The 18,781-nt window shown below is 40.0% G+C and overlaps 1 protein-coding gene across 4 annotated transcripts in view; it reads left to right on the forward strand.

Annotated features, from left to right (window-relative positions):
* The window catches only part of Ulk2 (unc-51 like autophagy activating kinase 2), an 85,656-nt gene that overhangs the window by 50,443 nt on the left and 16,432 nt on the right, over positions 1-18,781 (forward strand). For all 4 annotated transcript variants that reach the window (XM_029483193.2, XM_021175564.3, XM_021175563.3 and 1 more), the window contains 5 exons: positions 3,961-4,106; positions 6,162-6,242; positions 7,550-7,836; positions 8,098-8,288; positions 8,572-8,675. In XM_029483193.2, the coding sequence (XP_029339053.1) occupies positions 3,961-4,106; positions 6,162-6,242; positions 7,550-7,836; positions 8,098-8,288; positions 8,572-8,675 (809 nt within the window). The remainder of the gene's footprint in view (positions 1-3,960; positions 4,107-6,161; positions 6,243-7,549; positions 7,837-8,097; positions 8,289-8,571; positions 8,676-18,781) is intronic.

Raw genomic sequence — 18,781 nt, forward strand, 5'->3', positions numbered from 1 at the left:
AGCACTGACTGCTCTTCCAGAGGTCCTGAGTTCAATTCCCAGCAACAACATGGGGGCTCACAACCATCTGTAATGGAATCCGATGCCCTCTTCTGGTGTGTCTAAAGAGAGCAATGGTGTACTCACATACGTTAAATAAATAAATAAATCTTTAAAAAAGAAAAAAAGAAAAGAAAGAAAAAAGAGGAAAAAACCTAGGCAAGATGGCACATTCCTGTAATCCTAGCCCTTGGGAGGTACAAGCAAGAGGATCAGAAATTCAAAGCTATCCTTAACTACATAGAGAATTTGAGGCCCTCCTAAACTGCAGGAGCTCTTGTCTCAAAACAACAACAAAACCAGCCAGTCCTGGTGGCAGGTACCTTTCATTCCCCACATAAAGAAGCAAACAGATCTTTTGAGTCCAAGATTAACCTGGTCTACATAGCAAGCTCCAGTCTAGCCAGTGAGATAGTTTGAGAGAGTAAGATCCTGGGGGGGGGGGGTGGAGAAAGATGAGCTAGTTTGATAAATAACATTTCTACTGTGGCGGCTCATGATCATAATCCAACCACTTTAAAGACTAATGCAGGAAGGTTGACAATTTAAGGCAACTCTGGGCTACATTGCAGACAAAATCAGAAGGGAAGAAGGCTTTCAGCTTCAGCAGGTTTTTTTTTTTTTTTTTTGGTTTTTTTCGAGACAGGGTTTCTCTGTGTAGCCCTGGCTGTCCTGGAACTCACTCTGTAGACCAGGCTGGCCTCGAACTCATAAATCCACCTGCCTCTGCCTCCCAAGTGCTGGGATCAAAGGCATGCGCCACCACGCCCAGCCTTTCAGCAGGGTTTTTTAAAATGTGTTGTGTACTTATTCTACATCTGAAACGTCTGAAGGTGATCGTAAAGAAAAAATTCCATGAACAAAATAAAAAGATGGTCAGTGGTGACAGACTTCACTAAATTTCTAGAAAACAAAAAGGATGGAAGCCAACCTCCTCAGAGCATCAGAGTGAATGTATTCAGGACTCTGGCAGAATGGAAATCACTGTATCCCATAGAGGCCTAAATCTCAGTGAACTCCAGTAGCATGAAGTAAGGAACTAGTCCTTCAATTCTGGCAACTTGCTCTTTTTGTTTTCTGTTTTTGTTTTTATAGTTTTTCGAGACAGGGTTTCTCTGTATAGCCCTGGCTGTCCTGGAACTCACTCTGTAAACCAGGCTGGCCTCGAACTCATAAATCCGCCTGCCTCTGCCTCCCGAGTGCTGGGATTAAAGGCGTGCACCACCACTGCCCAGCTAACTTGCTCTTAATCTATGTATACATAATCAGATACATATTCCTCATACACAATCTTTGCACACGGCGTAGCTTATTGTTGTACCAAAAGGTGATAAATAAGCCAAGTGTTTCCATACTAATTTATTATAGTCCATCTATGACAATGAAAGTTATGGAAGCTAGGTGGTGGTAGTGCACACCTTTAACCCCAGGGAGGCTGAGGCAGGCAGATTTCTGTGAGTTCAAGGCCTCCCTCATCTACAGAGCAAGTTCTAGCACAACCAAGGCCACACAGAGAAACCATGCCTCAAAAACAAACAAGCTGGGAAGTGGTGGCACACGCCTTTAATCCCAGCACTTGGGAGGCAGAGGCAGGCAGATTTCTGAGTTCGAGGACAGCCTGGTCTACAAAGTGAGTTCCAGGACAGCCAGGGCTATATAGAGAAACCCTGTCTCGAAAAAAAAAAAAAAACAAAAATACAAACAAAAAACCCCCACAAACAAACAAGTTATACAACTTCTATTCAAATGAGTAACAAAGCTAAGTTTGACACAGAGAGTTTCCAAAGTATAGTATAAAAATGAAAATGAAAATTGTGACTATTGGGTCTGTTCATAGAGCCCATAGGTCAAAACTTTGAGAATAAGACTGGGACATGGTTTGCTTTTCTCATTGTGTTGATATGTGCATTGATGGTGAAGAAAGCAAGAATGAGGAAAACTGCTTGTGTCTTAACATGAATCGAGGTAATAACCTGCAAGTGTACTGTCTTTGTGGTCTTTATTTACCACCACATACAAAGGAATGTCCTCATCAAAGCAGCAAAAGCTATCCTTTGAAAATCCCAACCCTAGGGAGATATGCTACCCAGATGCTAATGAAGCATGTTTGTAATATATTAAATAGTTGCCATAGGAAAAGCATTGCATGATTGGGTCGCCAGCTAAACTAGCCCCCTTTTCACTGAGCACTCTTTATTTTAAAGAATGACAAACTATGGTATGGGAATAGAGCAGCCATTTTGTCAGAAATGAACTAAGTTTTTCTACTTGGAAGAAAATAATGAGGATAAATACCAATAATGAGTTTTCAAACAAACCAGACCTCTGGAAAACATACTCACCACTGTAATGCTGACAGGTATTGTTAGTTTTTCCTCCCGTATTTCTGTTTGACTGATAGTGACAATTTTTTGGATTTGTTTTATGTGTATGAATGTTTTGCCTGCATGTATGTTTGTGTACCACTTATGTGCCTAGATGTTGTTGGCGATCAGAAGAGAGTGAAGGTGCCAGGTTCTCTAGAACTGGAGTTATAGACGGTTGTGAGCTAACCTGTGGGTGCTTGAACTCAAGCTCCTGTTTTCTGCAAGAACAAAAACTGCCCTTAAATATTGAGCCATCTCTCTATCCACATACAGGGACATTTTTATATACATGTGGGCTTTTGATATTGGTTAATGTGTCAGTGTTTGGATTATCTGCATAATTCAGTTAATCAGTATTGTCCAAAATGTGTTAAAAATTCTGCACAAATTAAAGATTTATTCAAAGTCCTGATATTTTTCAGAAGAATGAACTGTAATGTAACAAAGTACAATATTCATGGATAGTTTCTGACTGTGTCCAACTCTTTAGAAACCACTACTTGGTGGTATCAAAGGAAAGTATCAGTTACCTGAAAAACCTACCAAAATATTTTTGCTTTTCTAGGACATATCTGTGTAAGTTTGAGTCTTCTTCATATACTTTACCCAAAATGAAATAATATATAACAACTTGATTGCCAGAATAATAATAAAAATTCAAATGTCTTCTATTAAGCAAGGCATTAGAGATTTTCAGAAGTATAAAATACTAAGCTTCCCTTTTATTTACTTTCTTGAAAAATATATTTATCTCTTATAATCTTAGGTTAAATTTAATATATTAGTTTTTAACTTAAAAACTTTGTTTACATATAGCAAATAACAAGAGATAAGTTAACTAAAACTCTCTGGAAGCCAAATTGTTTTTCAGAGTATAAAAGAAACTAGACCTGAGTCTAGACTAACAGTGATTAGTATGCCATGTGTCACTCAGAGGTTAAAAGCTAACAGTAGTGTTGGTATGCATTCAGGGTATTAGTGAGCTCTGAAAGGATCACCAGTAACTAAGAGTAGTGGTAACCTTCATAATAAGATAGGAGAAGCGCGGAGGATTGGGTAGAAGAAGAAAAGAGAGGAAACTTCCTCCTCTTCCTCCTCCTCTTTCTCTTCCTCTTCTTCTTCCTCCCCTCCTCCTTTTCCTCTTCCTCCTCTTCCTCTTTCTCCTCTTCTCCCCCTCCTCCTCTTCTTCCTTCTCACCTTCTTCTTTCTTCTCCTCCTCCTCACCTTCCTCCCCCTTCTTTTTTTTAATTACCTTTTTGTTTTTTTGTTGTTGTTGTTTTGTTTTTGTTTTCTGAGACCAGATCTCATTTTGTAGTCCTGGAACTCACTATGTAGACCAGGATGACCTGGAACTCATTCTATCTGCCTCCAAATTCTAGACTTAAAGGCATGTATCACCACAGCTGGCTCATTTTACATTTTTCATTTTTGCTTCTTATAACCATTATGTGTGTTCCACATGGAATGCTGTTAGGAGTTATCAGGAAAAAAAATATCAGAAATAAAGTTCTGCCCCAGGTCCTGTGAGATAGGAAGTGATTCTCTGTCTTTTCAGATCTGCAGCAGTACGAAGGTCTAACACCAGCCCCATGGGCTTCCTCCGGGTTGGGTCCTGCTCCCCTGTACCAGGAGACACAGTGCAGACAGGAGGACGAAGACTCTCTACTGGCTCTTCCAGGCCTTACTCACCATCCCCTTTGGGTGAGGAGAAATGAATGCAGTCAATTAAAACCTGTTTCTTCCCTGTAACAAATCTGATAAAGTACATTCTCAAGATAATGAAATAGTGCTTTTAAGCAGATTGTAGAACATTATCTGTTGTGCTGTATCCTTCTCCCAACTTCACCATAAAAATCTCTGTATTTGAACCTGCAGGGTGGCTCAGCAGTTGCTTGTCAGGGAAGCATGAAGACTGGAGTTCAGATTTGTCAGAACCCACAAAAATGCTGAATGGGTTTGGTGACCTACCTGTAATTCTAGCCCTAAAAGGCAAAAAAAAAGGAGATTCCTACCTGCTTCCCCCTAGCAAACTGGTGACTTCTCCATTTGATTGAGAGACTGTGTCTCAAAGACTATGGAGGAAGAATAATCAAGAAACACACAGAAGAAAAAAGCACAAAAAATGTCCAATCTTTATGATGACTGTTAGAAATATAAGAATGTGGGCTGGAGAGATGGCTCAGCGGTTAAGAGCACTGATTGCTCTTCCAGAGGTCCTGAGTTCAATTCCCAGCAACCACATGGTGGCTTACACCCATCTGTAATGGGATCCAGTGCCCTCTTCTGGTGTGTCTGAAGATAGCGACAGTGTACTCACATATATAAAATAAACAAAATCTTTAAAAGAAAGAAAGAAAGAAAGAAAGAAAGAAAGAAAGAAAGAAAGAAAGAAAGAAAGAGAGAGAAAAGAAAGAAAGAAAAAAAGAAAAGAAAGCCTAAAACAAAGTACTGGAAACCACAGCAAACTGAAAAATGAACTTCATTTTAAGTGAAACTGAAAAATATAATTCTGAAGTCAGAGTATATATAAGGGAGGCCAAAGTACCCAGGTCTGTAGCATCTCCTTCTCAAAAGTACTAAGACAGTTTGGAGACGTTACAGAAAGGCCTCATCTGTAGTCAGAGATCTCTGATCCTGTGTTTTTAAAAGTTTAGGGACTGAGAAGTTATCTCAGTGGGTAAAGTGCTTTCCATTTAAGCATGAATATGTAAATTGGGATCTGTAAAATCCATGTAACAGCAGCATGCATCTGTAACAGCACTGGGGGAAGGCAGAGTGAGTGGACACCAGGGGCTGCTTGGCCAGCCGCCTGTTTCAGAAAAAGAAATAAGGGCGGGAGAAGACAGTGTCAGTCAGTTTTAGGCATCCACATTTATATACTACATAAAAGAAAATTTAAAGAGCCTGTTTTTAGCTAAAAAAAAAAAAAAAAGAAAATCTTCAAACCAAATCTTGGCTTCCCTTCACTCCTACAGGAGCCACTGGAGCATGCTATGGCTCACAAAGACAAGATCCAGACCTTATTCTTAAAGCTGAAAGGGCCCATTGCTTTACTACGTGGGCAGAGCCCTTTCCTATTGTAGACCTGTCTTCTGTATGTGTAAACACTCTGAAACTTTCTTGCTTATGGCAGTGTATGTTCATAGGGATGTGGATATAAAGAAGGTATTGTATATGTAGGAGATTATTTGGGGAACTACCTGTAAAGGCCAACGGAAGAAGGGTGAAGAGGAAACGGAAGGCTTTAGACCAAGGTGTAGATCTCATACCTTGGAGAGGAAGGAAACATTAGGAAAGAGTCTCAGACTATAACAAGGTCTAAAAAGTTTTATCTAGACTACAAGTATAGCCTCGGCACTGAGTTTTCAAATGAATTCCTTGACCTTTTCAACAGGCATAGATTTGTCATTGGTTGGTAGCAGCCCACAGGAACCCGACCTCAGCACAAACGTGATATATAAAGACTACAGCTGGCCTATCAGTCAGCTGGGTCCTGCAACCCCACAAACCCGATTTATTCAAACTCTGGTACTTCTGCTTTATATACCTACTGTTGGGCATTGATTTGGGTTTAGTTATATAATACTTTTTAAATCTCAGCCTTCCTGGCGCCTAACACATTCATTTAGATATATCAAATCTTTGCTAATGAGAATTGTGTAAACTATTACAGACTGAGCAACTCGTGTGTGTGTGTTGCCCATTTCTGTCCTTTATTGGTTTTAAGTAATTTTTTTTATTTTGTTCCATTCCTAGTTGGTACCATTCCTGAACAGTTTAGTCAGTGCTGCTGTGGACATCCTCAGGGCCATGAAGCCAGGAGTAGGCACTCCTCGGGTATGAAAACATATTTTATTATTAGTGAATTTGAGTTATATTTTTCTAGTCTTATCAAAAGTCCTCAGCACCCCATAAAACCATGCCTGTAATCCCAGAGCTCTAGAGGACTAGAAGTTCAAGGTCATCCTCAGTGACATAGTAAAGTTAGCAGCCAGCCTGGGATACATGAGACAAGTCTGTATGTGCATGTGTGTTTATTGTTGTATTAGATAATGCATATTCCTGGAAAGGAACATGTAAATCATACTTGTATAAGTCAAATTCTACTGTGTAGACATATGGACATGTAAAGAGTTTAATAATTAGAGAAAGTTCATATTATTGAAAAAAAACTCACTCGTTCTCTTTAATTTTGTATTTTCTTTAAAGTAATATTTAAGTAACTTTTTCTGTTCATGATATTTATCACAAATTTTACTTTTCTATTTATTCATTTATTTCTCTAAAAAGCAGAATAATATTCTTAATAATGTCAGGTTTAGAATGAGATCAAGCAGGAATGTTTAATAGCAAAGTTCCAATTGTGTGTGTGTGTTTGTTTAAACAGGGTTTCTCCATTTAGTCCAGTCTGGCTTGGAACTCTCATTTAGACCAGGCTGGCCTTGAACTCAGAGATCCTTCTGTCTCTACCTCCAGTGTGCTGGGATTAAAGGCATGTGCTACCATGCTCAGCCTTCAATTGTTATTTTCTTCAATTGGTATTTATGAACGTAATCGATAATTACGTTGCTGTAATTGTTGGAGGTTTTTAAGGTTTTGTTAGTCAATTGGCTTTTGTTTATTTGTTTGCTTGCTTGCTTGTTTGAGACTGGGTCTTGCTGTGTAGCCTCAGTCTGGTTGTGAATTTGAAATCTTCCTACTTTAAGATCTTGTCTATGAGATTACAAGTATACCGTACCAAACCTGGCTTCAGTGGCTGTTTAGAAGAGAATACTTTAGACACTAGGAACACTTGCATGTTCTTAATGTTATTAGTAATAGTTTGGTTTGCAAGAAACTTAAGAGAATGTCTTAGTGGAACTTAAATACTAGTGACATTTGCTTGACAACAACACGATTTACATGGAAAAGAGATGCCTACCTTCCTCAGTATTTGCACTGCCTGCCTGTCTTTCTGTGTATGTTTCCAACAAGGTAGAAGATGAGAACCAACACCTGAGGTTGTTCTCTGGCCTCCAAGTGCACTCCCTGAGAGACTGGCCTGTCCTCAGATACACACAAGCACACCAGTTGCCTTTTTCATTTCCTGTTTTATCTCTGCACTTCTTTGTGAGTTTTAATGTTGCCTTCATTTTTGTCAATAGGTTCTCCAGTGCCACAGACCCAGTCACCACAGTCACTCTTACTGGGTGCTAGACTGCAGAGTGCACCCACCCTCACCGATATCTATCAGAACAAGCAGAAGCTCAGAAAGCAGCACTCTGACCCTGTGTGTCCGTCCCATGCTGGAGCTGGATATAGTTACTCACCTCAGCCTAGTCGGCCTGGCAGCCTCGGGACCTCTCCCACCAAGCACACGGGGTCCTCTCCACGGAATTCTGACTGGTTCTTTAAAACTCCTTTACCAACAATCATTGGCTCTCCTACTAAGGTGTGTTTCTTAAGCCTGTTATACATGTGAACTCTGGTGCTTTTTGAAAGGGTTCATTGTGAGAATAGTTACAATTTTAGTGAACATTTACTGTTCAGAAAAGGAAGTTGAGCCTTAAAGAGCTTAAAAGAACAGCACAATGTCATACAGATTATAAATAAAAAGCTGGTATTTGAATCAACATCTAAGTCCCCAGTCTGTACTCATGACCAGTGTACTGTATTTTGTACATCATATTAACCAGCTTATACGTTTCTTTAGACTACAGCTCCTTTCAAAATCCCTAAAACACAAGCATCTTCTAACCTGTTAGCCTTGGTTACTCGTCATGGGCCTGCTGAAAGCCAGTCCAAAGATGGGAATGACCCTCGTGAGTGTTCCCACTGCCTCTCAGTACAAGGAAGCGGGAGGCATCGATCTGAGCAGCAGCAGAGCAAGGCAGTGTTTGGCAGGTAAGAGACTATTCCCTAAATCAATGTATTCTCTTGTAAAGCAATAAGACACATTAGTTTAGTAGGTGGTTTATGCCATGTGATTAATAATATGTACCATATACATTTGGAATTTTTTTTAAAAATACAGATATTTCCAGTAACTGCATAGAGCTCTTCCTGAGTTTCTTGAATAAACTATACATTTTGGTTAGAAAAGTTTATTTATACCCTGAATTATTTTTCATCAATTTCTGGAAAAAAAAAAGCACCTTTTTCTTATTCACATCACTATTTTCTTCAGATCTGTCAGTACTGGGAAGTTATCAGAACAACAAGTAAAGGCACCTTTAGGTGGACACCAGGGCAGCACGGAGAGTTTAAACACAGAACGACCAATGGATGTAGGTAAGAAAACTTTCTTAGTTTGTCAAAAGGTAATTTGTTAGCATATGCATAGTTTATTACTTTATTACAAAGTATGGCAAGCTTGGTGGCTGGCTTAAAACAACACACATATGTTTTTACAGTTGTAGCATTCACCCCTGTCATCTTCCCTTTCTCCTCAGTGCCTGTCAAAACAGACCTTACTCAGTATCTTGATGAACAGTGTCTGTGATTGGAAAAGTTTGTGACCAAAATGTTATTGTCAGTAGGACCATCCTGGCCACAATTAGCCTAAATACAGTATTCCCAAGCATTTCCTTTATAGCAGCTGAATCTCAGAAATATCCAGTTAGTGAGGCCACTGAAACCTCTCAGATTTTCTCCAGGGCTTAAATTTGTTGACCAACTCATTCTAGATTATTTAAACTATTTATCAAAAACGAAAGCAAACAATGAACACCAGAGAGATTCCATGCCCTAGCCCAGTCTTGTTTACAATTGAATCTTCTGGAATGGATTCTAGGAATCCCTATGTATTAGATGTACCTAAATTTTTCAATCTATTATAGCCTTCTTGTTTTCTCTGATGTTTTGTTGAATTTTGTTTGTTTGAGACAGGGTCTCTCTACATAGGCCTGGATGTTCCTCTAACTCACTATGTAGAAGAGGCTGGCCAGAACTCACAGACATCCACTTGCCTTTACCTCCTGAATGTACTAGGATTAAAGGTGTGCGCCACTGTGCCCAGTTCTCTATTGCCTTTATTGCATCCTAAAACACACCTGGGCCAGCAAATTGCCTGATTGGATTTGTTTTCTAATCGGAAAGGAACAACTCCTAGCAACCATGGGATTTGATGTCCCTTCATCCTGTTCTTGCTATAAAGTCTGTGCAGTGCAGTGGGCGCAGGTCTTACACTGTCTCCTTTCCCTTCCCCTTTAACCTAGGGCTGCCTTTGGCACTAGAGCACATCCTGTGCACATGCATAAAATTGCAATTAATTTTTTTGAGACAGAATATCACTATGCAACCCTGCCTGGCCTGAAACTTACTAGATAGGCCAGGCTGGCCTCAAACTTGTGGTTATTCTCCTGCCTCTGCTTCCAAAGTTCTGGGATTGCAAGTGTGCCACCACACCCAACCCTTGATCCTTCTTTACTGCTTTCTTGTGCGCTAGTCACATTTTGATATTTTCTTTCAAAGACAAGGCTTCTCTATGTAGCTCTGATCATCTTGGAACTCACTCTGTAGACCAGGTTGGGCTCAAACTCAGAAATCCACCTGCCCATTATCAACCAGCTATTTCTCTTTTTTTTCTTTAACTTAGTTTAGTTTTAATAAATGTCTTAGGGCTTATAATATATCATTACAATCAAGTTCAAATTTACATTAACTTAATTTTAGTAAGGATATAAAAAATTACCCCTCTTAAGTATCAATTTTCATTTCTTAGTACTATCACTGTTACTCTAGATATGATGTGATGTATTCTTTTAGATTTTTTTAATGTACATGAGTGTTTTCTTGCATGTATATATGTGTGTCACTTTGCCTGGTGCCTACAGAGACTAGAAGAGTATGTTAGGCCTTCTGGAATGGGACTTGCAGGTGGTTAGCTATCACCCCCTCTTAAGGCATCACAGTCACCTCTAACTCTAGCTTCAAGCTGTCATCTGGCCTTCTGGGGCACTTGTAGTATGTGCACACACAGATATACACATAATTAAGAATAGTAAAAATATTTTTTACAAGCAACTGAGTTTTAAAAAGGTAATTTATATTAGCAGTTGATTGCTCTATCTTCTGATTTACCATTTTTGGTTGTTTTTAGTTGCTTCTGTGGATTTTTTTTTTTTTGCAAAATTTTCTTTTTTTTTAATATTTTTTATTAGGTATTTTCCTCATTTACATTTCCAATGCTATCCCAAAGGTCCCCCATACTCTCCCCCCACACTCCCCTACCCACCCATTCCCACTTTTTGGCCCTGGCCTTCCCCTGTACTGGGGCATATACAGTTTGCATTTCCAATGGGCCTCTCTTTCCAGTGATGGCCGACTAGGCCATCTTTTGATACATATGCAGCTAGAGTCAAGAGCTCCGGGGTACTGGTTAGTTCATATTGTTGTTCCACCTATAGGGTTGCAGATCCCTTTAGCTCCTTGGGTACTTTCTCTAGCTCCTCCATTGGGGGCCCTGTGTTCCATCCAATAGCTGACTGTGAGCATCCACTTCTGTGTTTGCTAGGCCCCGGCATAGTCTCACCAGAGCCAGCTATATCTGGGTCCTTTCAGCAAAATTTTGTTTCGATCCAGTGACACATTCTTACTCAAATACAGCTTTGCTTCCATCTCCTTTCTTTGTGGTATCAGCAAATGTACTATTACATTTGTGTGTACTTCTGTCTTAGTTAGGGTTTTACTGCTGTGAACAGACACCATGACCAAGGCAAGTCTTATAAAAAAAACAACATTTAATTGGGGCTGGCTTACAGGTTCAGAGGTTCAGTCCATTATCATCAAGGTGGGAGCATGGCAGTATCCAGGCAGGCATGGCACAGCAGGAGCTGAGAGTTCTATGTCTTCATCCAAAGGCTGCTAGTGGAAGACTGACTTCCAGGCAACTAGGGTGAGGATCTTATACCCACACCCACAGTGACACACCCATTCCAAACAGGTCACACCTATTCCAACAAGGCCACACCTTCAGATGGTGTCACTCCCTGGTCCAAGGATATACAAACCATCACAGTTACAGATCAGTCCAACAACAGAATTATATGCTATTCTGTTTTAGATTTATTTATTTTATGTTTATGTTTATGAATATTCTGCCTTCATGTATATACATACACTGTGTTTGTGTATGGGTTACAATGGTCATGAGGCACCATGTGACTGTTAGGAACCAAACTGAGGTTCTCTGTGAGAGCATCATGCTCTAAACTGCTGAGCCCTCTCCCAGCTCCATGCATGTTACCCCTCCATGGTTACTTTTCAGGTCATTTGAGAAAGGAGGAGGAGGATGCGGTTGTATTGTTTAGTAATTACATACTTACCTTCATCTGATGCACTTTCATTCCCTATCACTTACATGGATTACCTTCTGGGGCTTAAAGAACTTTGCTCGGTATTTCTTGTCAAAGTAACAAGTCTGCTGGACTCAAATTTTTCTTAATTATGTTTTATTTAGGAGTATCTTTATTTTATCTTCTTTTTAAAAATCTGTGTGTGTTCATGTTTTTGGTGAGAATGAGGCATGTAGCTCTGTGTGTGAAAGTCAGTGCTGCCCCTCCTCCCCTTCCCTGTGTTTGAGGCAAGGTCTCTTATTCAGTGCTACCTGTGCTAGGCTCACCGGGCCATGAGTTTCCAGAGAGTGTCTTGATTCCACCTCCCACTCACTGAGGCGTGCTGGGGAGGCAGACATGCTGAGCTCCCTGTGCATTCTAAGGAGCCAAACCCAGGACCATGAGAGAGGCACTTTGCCTGCTGAACCATCTCTCCAATAAGAAGTATGTTAGTTTGACATCAAGTCAGTGATTTGCTCTTTTTTTGCTTTCATGCGGATGAGGCTGTAACCCCCAGCTCTTAGATCCATTTCTGAAGAATTTTCTAGATGAAGATCCTTAGTTGGCAGTTTCCTCTTTCAGCATTTCACACTGTCCCACTCCCCTGGGGGGGGGGGGGTTCCAGTACTTCTGATTACAAGTTAACCAGAACTTTTATTTGGGTTTATTTTGAATGACAGATTACTTTTCTGCTTTCAAGATTTTCTCTTTGTGTTTTCACTGTTACTATGTTTACTGTTCACTTTGCCTTTATACTATATGGTGGTAGGTAGGGGCTTGTGTGTGTGTGTGTGTGTGTGTGTGTGTGTTGCTGAGAACTAAACAAATGTATGTTAGACAGCTGTTATGTATTCCTAGCCCCTGAGGTTAACTTCTCTTTTTTTTTTTTTTTTTTGGTTTTTTCGAGACAGGGTTTCTCTGTGTAGCCCTGGCTGTCCTGGCACTCACTTTGTAGACCAGGCTGGCCTCGAACTCAGAAATCCGCCTGCCTCTGCCTCGAGGTTAACTTCTTTTTTTTTTTTTTGGTTTTTCGAGACAGGGTTTCTCTGTATAGCCCTGGCTGTCCTGAACTCACTCTGTAGACCAGGCTGGCCTCGAACTCAGAAATCCGCCTGCCTCTGCCTCCCGAGTGCTGGGATTAAAGGCATGCGCCACCACGCCCGGCTCGAGGTTAACTTCTTAAATGAAGTTTGCGTAGTTTTTCACCATCATTCATTGGTTATATTTTCAGTTTCTTTCTCTTTAAAATACTGAAAATAGTATACGTGGAGCCACTCAGTTAAGAAAATTATAAATAAAGCATAACTGCGTGAATAAGGTAGTGCAAACAATGCCACTGCAGTCTCGCAGCTGCCTCTTGTTGCTACTGTGTTGAGCCTGAGTGTCACAATTATCTGCTGAAAATGCCTCGTTACTCTAATAACAGTTTTTTCTCCAATAAATTGTGTATCACAATGCTAGAGTAGTCTGGAGAAAGGACAGTCTTCAGTAAGTGAAGCTGCACCCCTCTTTCTCACCTTATGTTAAAAGTCAGTGTAAAATAGACCAAGTATCTAAATTAAACACTTTAAGGCATTGTATAGGCAAAGAATTTTTTGGTTAGGATCTCAAAACAAGCCAGGAGTTGTATCCACTCGGAAGCTTCTGCACAGCGAAAGAAACTACTCTGACCTGAGTCTGAAACACCCTCTGTAGATTCATAGTCTGAACATGAATCTTGATAACTAAGTGGTCAGTCTGTTTGGAAACTTCAGTAGGAGGGCACACCTGCAAGATGTGAATCACTAGATAGAAGTTCTTGGGGATGTATTATTCCTTGCTCCTTGCCGTCTTGCTCTCTCCTTCCTGATCCTTGGTGATAAGAATAACTCCTACCTTGTGGCCCCACCACTGTGAACTGCTCTGCTTTGCTAATTATAGAACTGTCACATAGTGACTGAACTCTATAGCTCAGATGTAGCATCCCTCCCCAGAACTGTTCAACAGTGCCATTACTGGGCAAATTTCCAAAGGAGATGAGATAAAATCACTGTGCCAAAGGTACCTCTGCACTCACTCACTTAGGGATCAGTATCTACAATAAGCAAGCCATGTCCAACAAGGAATGTGTCTGTGAGGAAAATATAGTACTGATGTACAGTGGAATATTGTTTATACAATAAGGTAAGCCCTTGTCATTTATGTCAAAATGGGTAGAACCAGAGGGCAGTATGATCAGTGAAATAAGTCAGGCACAGATAGGCAAATTAAGGTTAAGCACAGAATGAATAGACCAGAGATTTTTTTGTTGTTGTTGTTGTTTTTGGTTTTTCAAGACAGGGTTTCTCTGTATAGCACTGGCTGTCCTGGAACTCACTCTGTACACCAGGCTGGCCTCGAACTCAGAAATCCACCTGCCTCTGCCTCCCAAGTGCTGGAATTAAAGGCGTGCGCCACCACTGCCTGGCTCTTTTTTTTTTTTTAAAGATTATTTATTTTATGCATATAAGTACACTGTCACTGTGTTCAGACACACCAGAAGAGGGCATTGGATCTCATTACAGATGGTTGTGAACCACCATATGGTTGCTGGGAATTGAACTCAGGACCTCTGGAAGAGCAGTCAGCGTTCTTAACCGCTGAGCCATCTCCCCAGCCCCCTATACTGATCTTTTGATTGCATACTTTGTTGCTTTATCCCTAAATTCTTAAATTCTTTAGGGCTGCTGAACCTATTCACTGTTGAGTCTCTGTATTGAATTTGATTTCTGCTATTATACAGTAGTTCCTCTACTTGTCGGACCCACCACAGATGACTGAAACCATGGATACTGAAATACCCTTTATATACTATGGGGTTTTTCCTATACATACATGATAAAGTTTAATTTGTAAATTAGGGCTAGTATGAAATTAACAATGTTAACCAATAAACGAAACAATAATAACAATATATTATATAGATACCAATATGCTATAATAATTTGCTCTAATAGAAGCTGTATGGATGTGGTCTCCCTTGAGCTCCTAAAACATTTTGTTGTCAGGAATTTGCTTTTCTTGTGATGAAGTAAGATGGTGCTTAAAGAAGGCACTTCAGTTGGGCAGTGGTGGTACTTACTTTTCTTTAATCCTAGCACTTAGGAGGTAGAGACAGGCGGATCTCTCTGAGTCGGAGGCCAGTCTGGTCTACATGGTGAGTTTCAGGCCAGCTAAGGCTACTTCATCATCTTCGACTCTGATTGTTTGTTGTCGTTATAACATAGCATTAGAGTTGCTTGACTAGAAGTACTAGCATGATCATCACCCAGTGAGCAGGTGGCATGTACAGTAAGGAAGTGCAGGACAAGAGATGCCCGCCTCATGTCTCAGGCAAGACAGCGTATGATTCCATGATGCTGCTCTTTGAGGAAAGCAGCTCACCTTCCAAATTCTTACTCTCCACTTGCTACTTTCAGCCCAGGGAGTGAAAGTGGACACAGGGTTTTAAGATGATTTGAAGAGTGTCCAGATATTTTATTAAGTAGTTATGTAAGAATTTTTTTCTTCAGTATAGTTTTACTGAGGAGTAGATCTGTGAAGGAAGGAGCTTTTCATGTGAATAATCTAGGAATTACTCTTCTCAGTCACTAGGTATTTGGACAATTTTTTGAAAACAGCTTATCTGAGTGATCACTAATTTTCTTAGTTTTATAAAAAATGTATATTGCATAATAGTTTTATATGCACATGTTATAATTTAAATCCAAGTTATTAGCTATGAAACATTCTTTAAGGATGTCTAGCCATCCATAAGTCTTGATAATTCATGTTCTCTTTTTCTCTTGAACATGAACTTTGTTAACATTTATAATTACACATTTTTCTTCTTTAACCATGAAGTCTCAGTTTGTGGAAGTGAAAATTGTTGATTATAGGGAAAATTTCAAGCCTTCCAAAAAATATAACATCAGTGGGTCTTAGAGTACACTAATAAACACCCTTAAATACTTTTGTTTTTTGAAATGTTGCTGGCATTGATCTCATTATGTAGCCAGGGATGACCTTAAATCCTGATCAGATTGTCTCCACCTCTAGTGCTCATATTATAAGCATGTGCCATTATGCCCCATTCTTAAGTACTTCTTATACATGGTACAATAAAAGCCTTGAAGACATTACACTAAATAGAGTATCTGCCTCATTTTCTAAATCTTTGTATGTTCTCTACAGTTTTTACTTACTATTCTCTTACTCCCTAGAATGTTTATGAGCTCTTTAAGTGTGTGGTGCTCTCTTGTAGATAGGATGGACATTGCAGGAATTTCTTTTTATATTAGTTCAGGGTTCAGATTTTGAAGCTCACCACTTGAAAATCATTACTCAGAGACTATAGTTGAAAGCAATCAGTTTAGTTATGGACTTCAGAAGATAGAAGAGGATATTGTCCTCAAATCTGTTCCTTTGTGGGGTCTGGAAGGATAGCTCAGCAGTTGAGAGCACTTACTGCTCTTGCAGAGGCCCCACGCTTAGTTCCATCACTCAATTGTTGGCTCACAGCTGTAACTCTAGTCAGGGGATCTGACCTCCATAAGTTCCTGCATGTTCATACATACAGCCAGGCACACATGTGTACAATAAAATAAATATTTCTAAAACTAAATCTTAGGGAACTCAGTCCAATCACTCACTGTCCCATCAGGGAAGGGGAAATTGAAAGTGCAGTGATCAGGGAACAATGTGCTTGGCCAGCATCCAGGCTTCATACCTTCCGCCTTCTGGAGAGCACTTCCTTTTCTAGGCCAGTCTCTGCAATAAACACATTATTTTCTTGCACAGTAAACAGAGTTCTACTTTTAGTTAAGGAGCAGGAATAGGAGGTGTGTGTTTGTCAGATGATGCACATCCCAGTGTTATCTAAAGTTCTATGCTCTGTAAATGGAGACAGAAAGCTTCTCACCTGTAAGTTGTGTGCTCTGTGTCCCTTCAGTTACTTAGAGAGATAGTTAGCCTTGCAGCTTAAGATACGGAATAAGGAAAGGCAACATAATTAATTGTTTGACACTGAACAGTGTTAATTTCTTAGGCAATTTCTGTCAGAGGTGCCATCTGCACCAAAGTTAATAGGAGACTGATAACATATTGTTCAGCTTTTTTTTAAAAGGTTTGTTTGTTTGTTTGTTTATTACATATAAGTACCCTGCAACTGTCTTCAGACACTCCAGAAGAGGGCATTAGATCTCATTACAGATAGTTGTGAGCCACCAAGTGGTTGCTGGGAATTGAACTCATGACCTTTGGAAGAGCAGTCAATGCTCTTAACCGTTGAGCCATCTCCCCAGCTATCTCCTGCTTTGTAGCTCTGACTGGCCTGGAACTTACAATGCAGACCAGGTTGTAGTATTAGGAATTGAACTCACAGCCTTGTCGTACTAGGTAAAGTGTATATAGCGTTGACTCTATCCTAATCTTTCAAAATTAGTGATCGGTAGACTACTCAGTAGTTAAGAGTGTTGGTTGCTTTTACAGAGAACCCAGGTTCAGTTTCCAGTACCTACATGAGAGCTCGAAACTGTTGATAACTCTAGGTACAGGTGACCCAGCACCCTCCTTTGGCGGCCATTAACCTCCAGGCACGTGTGTAGTGCAGATACATGCATTTGAGCAAACCACTCCTACACTTAAATAACTTTAAAAAAATAATTTATTGTCATGTGAAGGCAAGCAAAGCTAGAAGTCTTACTTAGCTGTCCCCCTCAGTTATAAGGTGTCTTCTTTCATGTTGATATGTATTATAAATCTTTGACTTTAGTCCCATAAAGGTAATAATTTTTAGATGTCTGAATGTGGAGAGGCTCTGAACTTAAACTTGCTGATTCTGCATGCTTTGCTGGATGGGGAACTTTTTACCCAGTCTTCATTTAATCCAAGCTCACCCCATCAGCCTCTGCCCGGTCAACACCTGCTGTGCCTGTGCTCCTTCTCTCACAAGCGTCAGATCTAGTCGGAATGGATAGACTTTGTTTAAACTTTTATGTTTTTCTAATCTGTGCTGTTTACCTTTGTATTTTTATTTCCCATTTTCATTGTCTAATTTTTCTAATTATCAACATATATAACTTGCAGTTCAGATATTTTCTAATTATCCAAAACACTGAATACTGGGCTTCTTTTATTACAGAATTTTTTTCCAAGATAATGTCTCACAATATAGCCCTGTCTGGCCCGGAATTCACTGTGTAAACCAAGCTGGCCTTGAACTCCTAGACCTGCCTGTTTCTGCCTCTGAAGTGCTGAGATTAAATATATGACACATCAGCCACTTGGTGGTGGTACATGCCTTTTTTTTTTTTTTTGGTTTTTCAAGACAGGGTTTCTCTGGAATTCACTTTGTAGACCAGGCTGGCCTTGAACTCAGAAATTCGCCTGCCTCTGCCTCCCAAGTGCTGGAATTAAAGGCATGCGCCACCACCGCCTAGCTGGTACATGCCTTTAATCTTATAACTCAGGAGGCAGAGGCAGGTGGATCTCTGAGTTGGAGGTCAGCTTGTAAACAGAGTGAGTTCCAGAGCAGCCAAAGGTTCAGAGAAACTTATCTTGAAAAATCAAATAAATAAATATGACTCACCACACCCAACTCTTTTTAGTTATATTTAAACTTTTTATATGTATGTGTGTATGTATGTAGGCGTGTACATATCACTGCATACATGCATGTTGAAGTCAGATGAAAACTTGGCAGGGGCAGTCCTCTTCTACTCTGTGGATAGTAGGAATCAAATGCAGATCGTCAGCTTTGGTGACGAGCACTTTCATATGCTGACCCATGGGAAACTTACTGACTCTATAAAATAAGTATTTTTACTTGAAAATATTATAGTGAATAATCTAATTTTAGAATGAATATTAGATCGAGGCCAGCCTGGTCTACAGAGTGAGTTCCAGGATAGCCAGGGCTACACAGAGAAACGCTGTTTCAAAAAAATATATTAGAATTCTAAAAATTAATATTAAATGGGGATAGCAAGGTGGCTCACCAGGTAAGAGTACTTACTGTTCTTGCAGAGGATCCAAGTTTGCCTCTCAGCATCCACACATTATTGA

This window comes from Mus caroli, unplaced genomic scaffold, assembly GCF_978045245.1.
Source record: "Mus caroli unplaced genomic scaffold, Mus_caroli_1 scaffold_13, whole genome shotgun sequence".
In the NCBI taxonomy this organism is placed as follows: domain Eukaryota; kingdom Metazoa; phylum Chordata; class Mammalia; order Rodentia; family Muridae; genus Mus; species Mus caroli.